Genomic DNA, 16382 nt, shown 5'->3' with positions numbered 1-16382 from the left:
CCTTCTCAGACGGGCCTTGCAACTAGGTGAAAGTGTTATATAATTTCTCCATGGAAGAAAAAGCAATTTTCAACCTTTTATGTATTGATCACTTTAAAAAAATGAATACAACGTTAGAAATGACTCGTATCCAGTACAAGTAACCACACAGGACCATACCATGTAAAGCTAGAGACAGGAGTCAAGTATTGTATTTGAATTCTTGTGTGTTTTGTCCGGTGCAGAAATGGCGGCAGCCGACGAGAAGATCACTCCGGGCGGAGAGGACAAGCCTGGGGAGGATGTGGACATCAGTAAGCTGAGTTCAGGGCGTCTATGCCCTGTGTCCGACGAGCACACGCGAGCTCCCAAACGTCGTGAAAAACGTGAAAAAATAAGGGCAGAATTACCGTCTACCCCTGGAAAAGGCAACGAAAACGATTCTAATCTCCGAAGCAAAGCTGTGTATGAGACAAAACTTGGCCCACCCGGTGCCGACAGCGCCCCGCACCCTGGTCCACCCGAGCCCCGGTACCTGCAGATAGGAGACCACATAGTGGAGTGTCCGGAGCACCGAGAGAAGTCTGTTTACGACAAACCTGAGGATGTCCGCGGGTACAAGGAGGAGGGGAATGACTACGACACACCCGAGAAAAGCTTTGCTTACAAGGCTAAAGGTAAAGTTATGTCTTTATAAAACTGGAACAGTCGTAACTGATACAGTCAACAGGGCCAGTGTGTTTGTGTGTGTGTGTGTGTGTGTGTGTGTTCGTGGGTGGGTGAGTGAATATTTCTTTTCTCTCTCTCTCCCTGTCTCTCTCTCTGTCTCTTTCTCTGTCTCTCTCTGTGTCTCTAGAGAGAGAGAGAGAGAGAGCGTGAGAGAGAGCAATTGAGAGAGATCTCTCTCTCTCAATTTCTCTCTCTCTCTCTCTCTCTCTCTCTCTCTCTCTCTCTCTCTCTCTCTCTCTCTCTCTCTCTCTCTCTCTCTCTCTCTCTCTCTCTCTCTCTCTAGCAGGTTAACATGACTTCAGGATGAAGTGGCGATGTAATAACAGCTAGATAACTTTTGTGTTCTATCTTAGCGCGTCTCCTTGGCATGTGGAACAATGTGACAGCTAGTACACTGATTCTGCCTGCACTGGGCTGTGGCATCTTGATGATTGCGTCAGTTATCACCGCTTCAGTCCTGGCAACTCATCTCGTGCATGAGAAAAAGGTAATCCACGTTAAGCTTGGATTTCCAAGATACTATAAACATGAGACTTAACTCAATTATCGACTGAACACTATTGAGGACTATTTGTCACAGCTATTTAATTGTATTGAGTTGCCTTCAATTACAGGACCATTATATTATACTCATTCAGGAATGGTGTTATTCATACAAGTCTCAAAACAGACTTACATCGGCCTCTTTCGTAGCTTTCATTCGACAATATTCGATTCTTCAGGGCTGTTGTAACGATGCAGAAGGATTTTTTTAAGACCTTAAGAAGTCATGACGTCAGTACGAATCGATGCGACCCTGTACGCAAAGTCGTGTCCCTGATCTTAAATGTTGTTCGTATGGATGTAGGATACATTCGATTCCGGACCATTTGTCACAGCTGTTTAACCGTATGGAGTCACCTTCTTCCATTACAGGGCCATTATTAAAGGGTGTTGCTGACACAATTCTCACTTATGGTTTGTGCATATATGTGTACCAATTATGATATCTATATTGCTAGTGGCTCCCCCCAAAATAGTCTTAAACCGGCTTCTTTTGTAGCTTTCATTTGACCTATGGACGAAAATGTACGATTTTTTAGGCCGTTGTAAGGATGCAGTAGGGTTTTCATTACACCTTAGGAAATCAGTATGAATTGATGCGACTCTGTACACATATTCGTGTCCCTGATAAATGTTGTTCGTATGGTTGTAGGATACATTCGATTCAAACATACAAGCAGGCATGATGGTCTCAAAAACACCTGGCCCTTCATCGTCCATGGCATTCTTCAACCACAGCAGCTCTACTTCTGTTGTTGCAACATCTCAATTGGAATCAACAGAGTTATTTGAAAACACGACCGAGACCCTGCCTGTAACCGTCGCATTTCGGTCAACTACAGGTAAGCAATGTTTGTTTCAGATTCGAAATGCTGATCAACGCTAACCAGGACCCTACACATGCTGGTTGTCTATTGCACAAAGGCACCTGCCCATGTTTGGAAACTACAAAAAGGCCTCTGACTGGTGCATTGATGCAACGGTAACCATGTTCTGATATCCAAATCCCCTTTAAGGCAATATGAGGTGGCAGACTTCGCCCAAAATACTGCTTTGCGACATTTCAAGTACCCTCAGGCCTTCAGTACATCACTGAGTATGTTTGGTATTGCTGAATTGTGCATATTTAGAATATTGGCACGCAGATAGACGCACACAGATAGACGCACACAGATAGACACAATGATAGACAGATAAGTCGCAGATAAGAGGGTATTCGGTACTTTGTTCCACCACAGACATGGATGGATGTGTGCAGAAGCCCTGTCAGCATGGAACCTGTGTGAACAAGGATACTGGTTACAGCTGCATCTGCTTTCCGGGATGGACTGGACAAAACTGCCAGCAAGGTGACTTGCGTAAACATTCACTCACTCACTCACTCACTCACTCACTCACTCACTCACTCACTCACTCACTCACTCACTCACTCACTCACTCACTCACTCACTCACTCACTCACCACTCACTCACTCACTCACTCACTCAGTAAATCACTCACTCACTCAATCACTCACTCACTCAATCACTCAATCACTCAATCACTCAATCACTCAATCACTCAATCACTCCTCGCAGCGAAAGATTTTGTAACACATGCTATGATGCTACTGTTAGTCAGCTCTAGAATGTATTTTCATGTACATATAGCATTAATTTACCTGGTATTGCTGAATATGTACATTCCTTAATGCTTAATGTATATATTCACTTATTTAATTTTTCCGTTATCCCGCAGATATTAATGAGTGTATGAGGAACCCATGCCAACATGGACGCTGTGTGAACCAAGATGGTGGCTACAAATGTACCTGTGACCCTGGATGGACTGGACAGAACTGTCAGCTAGGTGAGCTCTTTTTGTATACCAGTCCCTTTTTAAATGCAGTGTAACAGGGGTGTGTACCCCACATCTAATGTTATGTGCTGTAGATGCTTGTCAGTTTGTTCCCTTCTATGATCCTGTCCCTGGTACATTCACATTGATCACCCTTCTACTGAGTTTACACTAATTTGGTCACTAGTGCTAAGATTTGCAGAAAAACTTGCCAGCCCTACTAGCTTCACAGTGTTCCTATCCTTGGTGCTAAACGCACATTCACACTTTTTTTTAATTCCTATATAAATACTGATCACCCCCTGCAAACTTTGCACTGGTACCGGTCTTGTACATCGAACTGAACCTACATTTACATTGATTACTTTCAAATGTCTAATTACTGACATTTAGACTGATACCCCCCTACTAACTTCATACAGGCTCTGTTCCTGGTATGGAACTTCCCTTAACACTGATTTTTATTCAAATGACTCACATTCACACTGGTTACTCCCATACCGACATCACACCGGTCCTGTCTCCAGTGCTGAGCATAATACTAACTTACGTTTTGTTTTAACACAGACCTAAATAAGTGTGACTCGAACCCTTGCCAACATGGACGCTGTGTGAACCAAGACAGCCGCTACAAATGTATCTGCAGGCCTGGATGGACTGGACGAAACTGTGAGAAAGGTGAGTTCTTTTTGTATAGCAGTCCATCTTTGAATGTGGTGTAACTGGAGTGTTTTAAGTTAAGTACCCGACATCTAGCGGTACGTGTTGCAGAATTTGTTCCATTTTGTTTCCTTTTTCCTGGTGATGAACGTACATTCAGACACACAACGTATACTTTGGCAACTTGTTGGTATGCCCAGCCAGGGTAAAATCACTTGCATACACATCACTACTGGTAGAACCTTACCTTGATTGAATATGCTGCAACTGTATTGGATCCGTATACAAAGAAAGATAAACTTGTACAAAACCAAGCTGCAAGATTCTGTACAAACAACTATAACAGGGATGCTAGATTTACCAAAACGAAAACAGAACTGTAATGGATGTCACTTGAAGACAGAAGAAAAAAATGTCAAGAGTTTGCATGATGTAAACTGGTGGATGTACCGACTGATAAGTACCTAATAACAGCTCAAAAAGAACAATAAACAGTCATGCCTTCAAATACCAGAGTTACCAACCTAGGATTGATGTATTCAAAAATTCGTACTTTTCCAGAACTATCGTAGAGTGGATTCCACTCAGTGGAATTTGTTATCACCAAGTACAGTAGGGGCATCTTCTTGGATAGTTTTAAGAACTCTTGCAGATAGATGTGAAAAAGTTAGGTGTGTCGGGTTTTCAGTGTAATATAACCAGTTGCTGTCGCGCCGCGTGCCTGCGAAGCTGCTGTGTTACGCCAAGGGTCGGATATACCGGCTATATAGATACAGATACTACCAGTTTTTTCTGGCCCTGTTCGTGGTACAAAAGTACTTTCTCTACACTAGTCGTGTCCTTGTTCTTTACATTGACATTGACAGTCTCCTTCCGATGACTCACATTTACATTGATGATCCCCCTGTGCCTGGTGCGTAAAGCTAAGGGCGCAACCCGCCGCACGTCCTTTTTGTCCCTACGTTTTTGGGAGGTCACATCTGCCACGTTTTTCTGAAAATGTGGGGAAGGAATGGCAAGAGCAGGGAATGACTACGCCTCAACGCACGGTTGCGCAAGGTGCAAATACGTGGTCTGCACGTCACGCCTGGCCGTGAGCGGTTGCGTTCATTGTTCGTTTCGCAAGTGGTAAGTGAGTTGTACGTGCTCACAACGTACGATCTCTGTGCGATTGTCACGTTACCGTATGCAGGCCGTACTTAAACCATAGGCGGTAGGCCAAGGAATTGTTTTCGGGTTGGCCGTGCTGAAATGCTTGGATGGATATTCCGAGTGTAAAAGTACATGTACTCGGGATCACTCGAACGAGTGCCGAACATCGGCGAGTTTCGGGCGAAGGCACCCGAAGGTCGCGCCGAAGGCGACCAGCACGAGAAGGTCGCTGAAGGCGACCAGCGATGAGGGCTAGCTCAGCTCAAAGGATAGCTAAAAGTCCAGCTCTGACGGGGACGTTTATGAGCACAGCGGGTTGCCATTATCTGGTGGCTCGGTCCCTTTGTCAACAACAATTCGCTTGAGACTCAAGTTGAGTGCCAGTTTGTTTGAGTGTGGCACCACTGTGTACTTTATTTCCTCTTTATTGCAATAAAAAAACAATTCCGAGGCCTATTGCCCATGATTCACGTGCTGCGTACGTACGGTTTCCTTACTTGCTGTACGGAGCACGTACGTACAGGCTGTACGTACGGGGCCTGTACGTACGGGGGGGGGGGGCGAATCCGTAGCCCGATAGCAGAGAAAGTTCGTTATGCACGTAGAGTTCTAAGGCGTGTTTGCGTGCTCCCAAATCCGTTGGATTTCGTGCGCTTTCGTACGGAGGCGGTATTCATTTACGGATCCCAAAAGATTGCCCACGTTTTGGCACGTAGACACCGCGCAGTTGAACGTACGGCGGGTTGTTGTGCCCTTAGCTTAACTTACATTCACATGGATTATGTTCCTAGTGACTTCACACTGGTCCTGTCCTTAGAACTGAGCCAACATTTACATTGAATATTCTTCTCATTACTTACATTTACACTGATTATCCCCTGCTAACTTCGCACTGATCCTCTCCCTGGTGATGAATTTATATTTTGTATGATTATCCCCTTATTTCTTCTGTGCTGAACTTACATTGGCATTGATTATCACCATAATAACGTCACACTGTCCCAGGTGCTGAGCACAATAATTTCTGTTTCGTTTTGACATAGACCTGAATGAGTGTATGAGGAGCCCATGCCAATATGGACGCTGTGTGAACCAAGATGGCGGCTACAAATGTACCTGTGACCCTGGATGGACTGGACAGAACTGTCAGCTAGGTGAGTTCTTTTTTGTGCAGCAGGGAAAGTTTCAACCTTCAACTTTACATGTCAACTTTGTATGCCATTAGGTCAAAAAACTTAGACTAATAAAGGAAAGAAATGCAGTGTTGTGGACTTAGCCTTCAAGAATATCCTTAATCTCATCTTACTATCGTTTGTTCCAGCCAAGTCATGCCGTCGTGGGTGGAGTGGATATAAGGGTCACTGCTACAAGTTGATGACAGACAAAAAAAGCTGGAAAAATGCGAAGAAAAAGTGTAAACGGCATGGTGCAAAACTGGCCTCTATCACAAGCCGTGAGGAGGCCAACTTCATCAACAGTATCATCGCTGGTGGTGGGTAATACATAAAACTCATCATTATTATAGACTCCAGGTAGACTCAAAACTTTGTTCCAGCGCAAAATTGGATTATATATTTCTGTGGTGGTCGTCAAAATCTAATTGACCGATCGGCTAGATTGCGTGGCCTTACGGACACGTTGATGATGAGGGGCAGCATAGATAAATGTTTTTCCTGTTCCAATTTAGTCAAATAGGGCTGGCCAAAAAACGCCCCCATTATGAGACCAGTCGTAATATCATTGGCAACCAACAAAGTGGTAGATATTGGTCATAAGTTGGCTAACATTGGAAATAGAGTACCACGCTCGTAACATTAGGTCATATGTGTAAATTGCGTTTTTTTCAGGATTTTCCAGATATCTAATAGATTTCGATTACAGATGAAATGCATTTTAAAATGTCCTGGAATAATATTTTATGATACCCTGCTTTTACCTCTGTGCGTGTAGTGGCATAGGCCAGGTCACAAAATAAACGAATTGGCTAGCGTGATTTACTTTCCTTTGGCAAGAAATTGCAAAACAATGACTAACAATCTTGAAAAAAGATACAAACAAATTGTTGATTGGTTTGTGACAAACGATTTGGCTTATTAATCAACGTTTAAGTGCTATCCATTGCCATTGGTACAACGTGCCTACAAAACATTCATTTAAAAGGCCGAACAAAAGTTACGCATTCAGTCGCATAAGGAACCATTACATGTATGGCTGGTTACTTAAGCTAATAAAGGTAATTTCTTTAATTACAGCTCCTAGTGGATATTGGAAGACTCCTTTAGTCTGGTTTGGACTGCGTCGCGAGGACGGAAAGTTCCGTAAGTTTACTGATGGGTCAAAGGTCATCTACACGAACTGGGAGCCGGGAGAGCCTAACAACAATCGCGGAGTTTTGTCATTTTTTCCGGCACAGAACTGCGTCGGCATGTACTCAAAAGTGAGTGATCGAATAATCTGAGCTGAGCATATTTAAGGTTTGGTAGACTATGGTAATGATAACAATGATAATGATAATGATAAATCTATTGAAAACTCATGCACGAGGGAGGGCTAATTACAAATAAATGAAAACTAGAGTTCGGGGACCTCATACCTCCATGACATATTTATTGCTTTTTTGTGGATGGTATGTATGTTTATGGTCGGTTGTATTTGAGAGTAATGGTTATAAATGTTGTGGGAAAGAAGTGGTGTATTCATTTAATGACACAGAGAATGTCCATCTGATAAGTAATTATTAAAATGTGACACTTAATTGTGTAATGTGCGTTTAAGAGGTCGACGGCATATGGTAGCGTGGTGTTCCTGAGGCGTGATGTTTGGCATTTAAACTGTCTAAGGTTGTCAGCATTATGAGGTTATACTATGTGCCTCAGAGCGGTGTGGTGGGAGGAAGTTGGGAAAGTTAGAAAGAAGAAGGGATTTGGCAAACTTTAGTCCGAGATCTTTACGTCTTACCTGCAGAAGTATGCAATTTATAGAAATTAATAGTTGATTAGCATTTATAATGACGATCTCCTACTATTACAATGTGTTCCACAATAGGACCTTGACAAATGTAAGGTATGTTATATATCGAAGGTGGAACATGTACAGATGTCATTCATGCAAATAAGGGCCTAATTCGCATAATTAATGCAAAGTGTGATAATTACAATGCATCTTAGTTTTTCATACTGTCACATATCTATGATGTTAATATGGTTAAGGGCAGCTTTACTTATTGACCTGAAGGCACATACAGACATAGAATTACAAAATGTAGGTACAGTGAAGTTTTAGTTTGAACTTACTGCTGGCTGGTTATTTTTCAAACCACAGTTGAAGGGCTTGTTTGGATTCAGAGCCCTGATTCACTTTTGCCCAGACTGTCTGTTAGCTGCTGGCTACATGGCCCACGGGTGATTAATTACCTGACCTACATACGTCACCTTGCCCCGGGACATGCCTGTTCCAATATTTCGCAGATATAGGGGTGATTTCTGATATTATTACATCAATTATAATGACAGATACGGCGCCCAAAATCTCATCGATTCGAGCTTTCATCACACCCCACCAACACAACAAGTATGAAACCAATCCATCCAGCCATTCTTGAGTAATCTTCTACACAGACAGAGACACATAACAGAAAATATAACCTCCATTCCATGACATTTCATGGAGGTAATAATAATTTTCAAGAAAAATGAAAGGCATAGATAAATCATAGGCGAAATAAAGGTATTCTAATCCAGTTCAACGTCGGCTATTTGAAGTGTTTGACTTCTTTTCTGCTTACACTGGGAGATACGTGTCTAACAATTTGATACATAGACGAGTTGAATGATCGTTTTCTTGATCGCTTTTATGTGAATCTCGATGCAGAAATTTGGAGATCGACGTTACGTCTCTCAGAATGGTATTGTTGACATTGGAAGGAAATGTAATTGATCTTCCACTGCTTCTCCTTGACAGTATTTCAAATTTCCTTCGTCAACAGGCAATTTTTTGTAGCTGGACGTTTCTACTTCAAATTAATGAGCACTTACTCTCATCTCACATTAAGTTGATCTTGACTCGAAATCTGCATGATTTAGATAATTTTCATACGGATATCAGATTTAACAATTTAGATTTTTAACATTTTGTATCATATTTTACTGTACACCACTTGACGCACCTTTCTGGGTGATTGAGTTGAAAACACTAAATCTAAGATAAAGATTCCAACGACTAGAACAGTATTTTGACATACGTATGCCCTTTATACAATAAAGTTGACAGTCGTATAGCCATGTTGCATGTTGCTTTTTGTATGGATAATGGTTCATGGAAGAAGACTGACAAATGCCATTGCATGTATTGCAGAGATTTTCACCAGGAAAAACGCGACATGTACATGTATAACTTAATTCTAATTCTGTTTTTTCTTTTCCACCAGGATGGAGTTGCCGACTGGTTTCACCCGGATGATGAGGTGAAACGGGGACAGTGGAATGACCATCAGTGCATTCGTTTGCTTCCCTTCATTTGCAAGCGTCCCAAATGACACTAATCCATTCTGTGAGAGAAACAAATACAACCTTGTATCTCCTAACATGGCTCTAGCTACCGAATAAATCACCAAGCGAGCGGAGCATTATGTCACCGTAAACATCTAGGGAATAGCAGTACATTAATGTTATTATCATACAGCCATTTCAAAGTGATATTGTTGACAAGTTGCAATTCATCATTCCTACAAGTGCGCATTCTTGGCTTCTTGGCCGATCATAAATGCACTGCTTTTGCCTTCCTTAACCGATGGGAATGAAGGCGTCTGATTGTTCCATGCAACCATTACCCTGGAAAGCACGTGTTGTTATCTGTTTGTAACAATCAGGAGTTGTTTTAATAGGAGAGCTATTTTTGTCTGATAAACTAGATGGATTACAATAACTCTTTATTCAACACCATTTGTTCTTTCATATGTTCAGTAACAGAATAGTTCTGGTTTGTGACCCAGTTCACTGCACAAGAATATCATTAGTATTTAAAGTTTGAAGACTATAACGTTTTCTTGTACTCTTTGTATTCCTTGCTAGTTTGGAAGGACTCTTGAATATACCTGTGTGACTTTCTACCATTTACGATTTCTAAAACGTTACTAGTATTTGAACGCCTGACTAACAGACATCATGTTGCAATGGATAGATTCTCGTAGGGTCGAGATTTGAATGGAAGAAAACAATATTTCAACGATTGGAATGTAATTTCCAAGATGATAGTTGACAGCTCAGAATGCAGAGTTACGCCCATTTGAACCTAGTTTTCACTGTTACGGTTGTTTTTACGTACCGATTGGAGTGAAATATGACATTGTGTCACAGTCACTTTAAAGTCATGTAATTTTGATCAGATCATTCGAACCACAGGAAAGGCAGGTTGTAACAGGAAGATCTTGTGAAATATTGCATCATGTTTTACTCATCTTACTTCACTTACTTAACATCATTTTAATGCAGAGAAATGTGACATGCAGTGAAAATTGCACCTGTATAATTATATTGTCGTTTACCTTTTCTGATGAAATGTAATGGTAATGACTCACTGTATATCATAGTGAATATCCAATGTATTCAATGAAAGGCCAGATGCATTGATTGATCTTACTGAATGATTTTCCTATGTACATATGACGCGCGCGCGTATATGAATATAACGTTATATGTGTGTGTGTGTGTGTGTGTGTCTGTCTGTTTGTGTGCGCGCGCGTGTGTGTGTTTGAGTGCGTATGTGTGTGTCTACGTGTGTGTGTACCGGTGTGACAGCGATCTCGCCCCCCCCCCCGGGGGGGGCGAGATCACTAGCGTTTTTGCCCCTCCCCCCCAAGAGCAGCTGGTTACTACATATTACAGGTGCGCTACCTGGTACTATACTGCACCTGGGGAGTAACGTATATGGTGTGTTACCTGGTACCTATATGGCACCTTATTACCGTACCGTAAGATGTCATACCTCGAAAGTCGATACTATATTGTTCGGTGCAAACATGACATTAAAATGAAAAAGACAATTTTTGCAGCTGAGGTGGCATAAAAACAGTGCTACTGCGAACGTATAAATCAACACCGTCTATGGTACGGAATACGTCAGCTATATGTTTTCAATTTGTCACAGTGTTTTCTTTCTTGTGCTGGAAACATTTCCAAAGCACTAACAAAAACACACGTACGTAAATAATAGTTTCTTATTATAAACACTAGAAAGGCCGACATTTGCTTGAGAGCAAATGCAGCATATTTCAGCCATCTCCCTCCCAATGCAACAATAGACTATTCCAAAATCACCCATGTGCAAAAATCGAACACTTTTGTTTAAAAGTCACTTCCACTAATGACACTTAATGACACCCAAAAATGAATCTTACAAAATTCCTAGTGCAAGAATGGACTCTTCCAGTACATCCCATGTGAATTTGCACAATAGACCAGTCCAGAAATACTCCCACTGAAAACATGGCCAAGGTTGAACTAAGCAAAAAAGGCATGAAAAGGTAAAATAGACCAGTCCAAAAACACTTCCACTAAAAATGGAATATTGAATCATCACCTTTCTAAAACTAAATTTGAAAACATCCCCATACAAGAATGGACTCTTCTTGCGATGCCCCTATGTAAAGTGGTGCAGTCCAAAAATACATCCGGTAAAATTGGACTTGGACGTAATCACCAAAGTCCCAAAAATGGATTTTAAAAATCCCCCCATGTAAGGATGGACTATTCCAGCACAACCTATGTAAAATTGCAAAGTTGACCAGTCAAAAAAAAAACACACTGAAACACTTTGACATATCAAATCACCAAGTCCATAAACAAATTTAAAAAAAAATGCCCCCCTCCATGCAAGAATGGACTCTTCCAGTACACCCCATGTAAAATAGTCCAGTTCAAAAATACTCCCACTGAGAGACATTATATTATCAACAGTCCAAAGATGAATTAAAAAAATATGTACCCCCTCCGTGCCAGAATGGACTCATCCAGATAACACCGGGCTCACTGATTGGCTGCCAATCCCCTTCGGGATGTTGACTCAGGCTACGTGATTGGTTGCCTCTTTAATCAAGTTACTAGTATATATAGACGTGCACATGCTGTCTTCAGGTGGGAGAGGTCAACGACCTTGAGGTCGTTGACCCTCTGACCAGTGGAGAATTACCAAAAAAAGTCCCCAAATATATCATTTTGAAGTGGTTTATGCCAAAAACTATGCATGGCTCATTTGAATGAATATCTAGAGCACCTATTTACCAAAATGTAGGTCACTTGGTTACAAGACCAGGGAACAGGAGCCAAAAGCGTACGTTTTTGGTCAAACAATGGCCAAAAAAATCCCAAAATTAAGCATTTTGTTGTACCGTATGCCAAAAGTGTTAATGAATTTATGTGCGCATATGTAGACGGCACTCCTATACCAAATTTCAGGTCATTTGGTTGTAAAATGGGGGTATAGGAGCAAAAAATGTCATTTTGGGGGCAAGAAATGGCAAAAAATGCCAAAATTAAGCATTTTTCTGTACCGTATGCCAAAATTGTTTTTGGATTATTGTGGGCATATGATCAAGGCACCTTTGTACCAAATATCAGGTCATTCGGCTGCAATACCAGGGTACAGGGGGGCAAAATGTACATAAAAATTGCAAAAAACATGAGTAAAATCATTTTAAAGGAAGATATGAAAAACTAGAAAGGCCGACATTTGCTTAAGAGCAAATACAGCATATTTCAGCCATACCCCTTCCTACGCAACATTGGACTGTTCCAAATCACCCCTGCGCAAAAATGGAACATCCTCTTAACAGTACATTATCCCCCAAAGTGGACTGGTATTGTGAATTGACTCCAGGTAAAAACAGAGCTTGCTTCTATTTTTCAGAAAATGACAATAATCACACCTTCCATTCAGAAAATTTTCATCATGACTGAAAATTGTTGAATGACTTCATGTAATGTCATTAACAATTTTCAGTACGATAACTAGGTGTAAGTTTAAAAAAGTATAAGCTCCTTGTGATGTGGGTACATTTATTATTGCAATGAACTTTTTTTATTCAAGTAGGGCATACGATTTAATAATTATCAAGCAGGTGCAGGTACTGTAGGAGCGTTTGTTTTCTTCAAGCTGTAAAACTGTTAAACTGTTTTACTTTGTATGCAATCAACCATCGAGCCTATTCTTATTTTAGTTTAACAACTTCCTGCCAGACCCGGAAGATACGATTGAACCTTGTTCGAGGATTTATTTTCGTCTGTCTGGTCAGTCTGTTCATACCCTGGCGCTGAGAGTGTTTTATTGGGCTGAAACTCTGGCAGTTTAAAGTTACTTACAATTTAAATGTTCAAAGTTTATGCCAAACAACAACAGCACTAGGAAATGTGGCCACTATAGACAGGTGGTCACTATAGAGAAAATGCTGATCTATTGACTAGGAACAGCGTTTTTTGCTGGGTATTTTTTTTTGAAACATGTCCGTGGGAATATCAGCGAGGCGGCGACGTAGGGATATCAGACCGTCAACAAAAGTCGCACGGCGGCTAACGGCGCAGCGAAGATACTAGCGCTATAAATAAGCGCTTCAACTAAGGATGGCAACCCGTACAATATTTTTGTATACTGTTGAGCTAAGTAAAGTTTGTTGTTTTTGAAGCTTTGACCCGAAATATTTTAAAGTCAAACTGCTGAAGAGAAGTAAGTGACTGCTACGATTATCGTAGATATGGCCCTAAAAAAACTGATAAAAGAAGCCTTCTCAATAGCCTAAAATGCAAGAGCTTCCGGGGGGCTTCGCCCACCTGGGTCCCCCCCACAGTGGCCCTGCCCCTGGACCCCGCCAGGGACATTCGGCGGCCCCCGGACCCCTGTCCGACGCTTTGAAAAAATCCTGGCGAGAAGTCTGTACGGCCTGAGTCTTGAAGTTAACGTATTGTGTGGTCCCGCTTATGAATATTAATTAGCCTTCGCTTTCCTCTTCGCTGATTGGCTGAACCATTAATTGAATTAACTCTTCCTGCCGGCTAGACGCAGGTGCAGATGTCGGCTCTGTGGGGTGAACGTCCGAAAGGTCACGGCATGGAGAACGAAAGAAAACCAATTTCCCCTAAAAAAAGTGCTGTAATTAAGCCTTTTACAGTACTTTATGCCAAAAATTTTACTTGGATCATTTTACCAACTATATTATGCCTATCTATACCAAATGTTACTCATACCAGGGTACAGGGGTGCAAAATATACCGTTATAAGACCGTCAACAACAGTCGCACGGAGCTAACAGCGCAGCGAAAATACCATCGCTAGCGTTTCAACTTCGGATAACAAGTTATAAGTACTGTTGAACTCAGTAACGTTAAAGTTTGTTTTTAGTTGCCTTTGACGGTTTGACCTGAAACAGTGTTACGCTAAACTCCTGAAGAGAAGTTAAGTGACTGCTGCGATTATCATAGATATGCCCCTAAGAACTGATACAATATAAAGCCTTCTGAATAGTCTAAAATGCGAGAGCCTTAGGCGGGCTTTGCTCCCCCTGGCGGGAACACTGCTATATACGGGATCATGAGGCCCCGCTTATGAATATTAATTAGCCTTTGGCCTCCTCTTCGCTGATTGGCTAGGTCTTTGATTCAATTAACTCTCCGGCTGACGCGCACAGGTGTGGCTCTGTGCGGGGTCACGGAAGGTCACGTCAGGAGGCCAAAAGAAAACAAATTTCCCCTCAGAAAAGTGCCAAAATTAATCATTTTAAAGTTGTTTATGTCAAAAATTTTACTTGAATCTTGTTACCAAGTATCTAATGCCTATCTATACCAAATTTCAGGTCATTTAATTGTAATACCAGGGTACAGGAGCCAAAAGTGTCCTTTTTTGGTCAAAAATTGGCCAAAAATCGCAAAAATAAGCATTTTGTTGCACTGTACACCAAAAGTGTTATTGAATTTATATGAAGGGATTATCAAGGCACATCTGTGTCAAATTTCAGCTCATTCGGTTGCAATACCAAGGTACAGGAGCCAAAAGTGTCCTTTTTTGGTAAAAAAATTGGTCAAAAAATCGCAAAAATAAGCATTTTGTTGTACTGTACACCAAAAGTGTTCTTAAATTTATATGGGGGCATTATCAAGGCACATCTCTGTCAAATTTCAGCTCATTTGGTTGTAATACCAGGGTACAGGGGCCAAAAGTGTCCTTTTTTGGTCAAAAATTGGTGAAAAAATCGCAAAAATAAGCATTTTGTTGTACTGTACACCAAAACTGATATTGAATCTATATGGGGGACTTATCAAGGCACATCTGTGCCAAATTTCAGCTCATTCGGTTATAATACCAGGGTACAGGGGGCCCAAATATACAGTTTTGGTCTTAAGATGACCAAAAAACCTTAATAAAATCATTTAAGAGACAGATATGGAAAAAATGAAAAAAAACTCCCGAGGGTATTGGCCCACTCTACCCTTGTGCCAAATTTCAAGTCATTCGGTTGAGGAACAACGGAGATACCGTGTTCTGAAGATTTGACAGGAGAAAGAAAGAAAGAAACATTACGAATACAATATATTTCACCATACCTATGGTATGGCTGAAATATAATTACGAATACAATATATTTCACCATACCTATGGTATGGCTGAAATATAAAAATGAGAAAAAAGCACATGGGTATTGACCCACTCTACCCTTGTGCCAAATTGCAAGTAATTCGGTCCAGGAACGACGGAGTTGAATCAATTTGAAGATTTGACAGGAGAAAGAAGAAAGAAGAAACATTACGAAAATTCAATACAATATATTTCACCATACCTATGGTATGGCTGAAATATAACTATCTACGCGCAAGTTGATATAGCTGTTGCTAAATGCCACACAAACACTGGTAAAGTACCAGTCTTGAGAAACACGGGTAAATGCATCAGTCCCTAAATACTAGAAAACACAGTCATGTTGGAGGTGAAGATATCCCTTGGCCAGGTGCATATACCAAAATGTGCGTTATTCTAATTAATACCTAATATTTGCATAATTAATAAAGACATTACATAGTTCTTTTGTGGTCACTTCATGGTAGAGACTTCATATTGGAGATATATAGGTTGCTTGAGGACAGGTGAATACAATGAAATACATCTTATGTCAAGACTCAGGTATATGCAATAGTGGGAATACAAGGGACCCAACCCTCCTTGTCTGAAACAAGTTCAACTATCTTATTACCATGTAATTACGTTAATATTGATACTATGAATGGAGTTATGTATCAAACGCATGTACTTATATCATTCTGAAATTGAATTTTGTGATTTATACCAATCAACTTCTAAAATGTCATGTAAAACCCGTTTTTTTTGGGGGGGGCGAAATCGCTAAAGGGGGGCGAGGTAGGGGGGCGAGATCACTAGCCGGGGAGGGCGAGGTCGCTAGTGATTTCGCCCCGGGGGGGGGGCGAGATCACGGGGGGGGGGGGGG

General features: G+C 41.2%; 1 protein-coding gene across 1 annotated transcript; it reads left to right on the top strand.

Moving 5' to 3' along the window:
- Positions 1 to 226: 226 nt before the first annotated feature.
- On the top strand, positions 227 to 10661 carry LOC118416249 (collectin-12-like). Its single transcript, XM_035821335.1, has 4 exons — positions 227 to 656; positions 6222 to 6392; positions 7153 to 7337; positions 9327 to 10661. Exons 1-4 carry the CDS (start codon positions 227 to 229, stop codon positions 9432 to 9434), a joined length of 894 nt encoding a protein of 297 aa, XP_035677228.1. The 3' UTR covers positions 9435 to 10661.
- The last annotated feature ends 5721 nt before the right edge of the window (positions 10662 to 16382 follow it).

Source organism: Branchiostoma floridae, chromosome 5 (genome assembly GCF_000003815.2).
Source record: "Branchiostoma floridae strain S238N-H82 chromosome 5, Bfl_VNyyK, whole genome shotgun sequence".
NCBI classification, from domain to species: Eukaryota; Metazoa; Chordata; class Leptocardii; order Amphioxiformes; family Branchiostomatidae; genus Branchiostoma; species Branchiostoma floridae.
Note: the sequence above shows the minus strand (reverse complement) of the source record. Positions and strands in the feature narration are given on the sequence as shown.

Excerpts from the sequence above, each read along its gene's own strand:
- LOC118416249 (XM_035821335.1), top strand. The coding sequence starts at position 227 with ATGGCGGCAGCCGACGAGAAGATCACTCCGGGCGGAGAGGACAAGCCT. Across the intron at positions 657-6,221 it reads CTTTGCTTACAAGGCTAAAG|CCAAGTCATGCCGTCGTGGG; the intron begins GTAAAGTTATGT and ends CGTTTGTTCCAG. Across the intron at positions 7,338-9,326 it reads GCGTCGGCATGTACTCAAAA|GATGGAGTTGCCGACTGGTT; the intron begins GTGAGTGATCGA and ends CTTTTCCACCAG.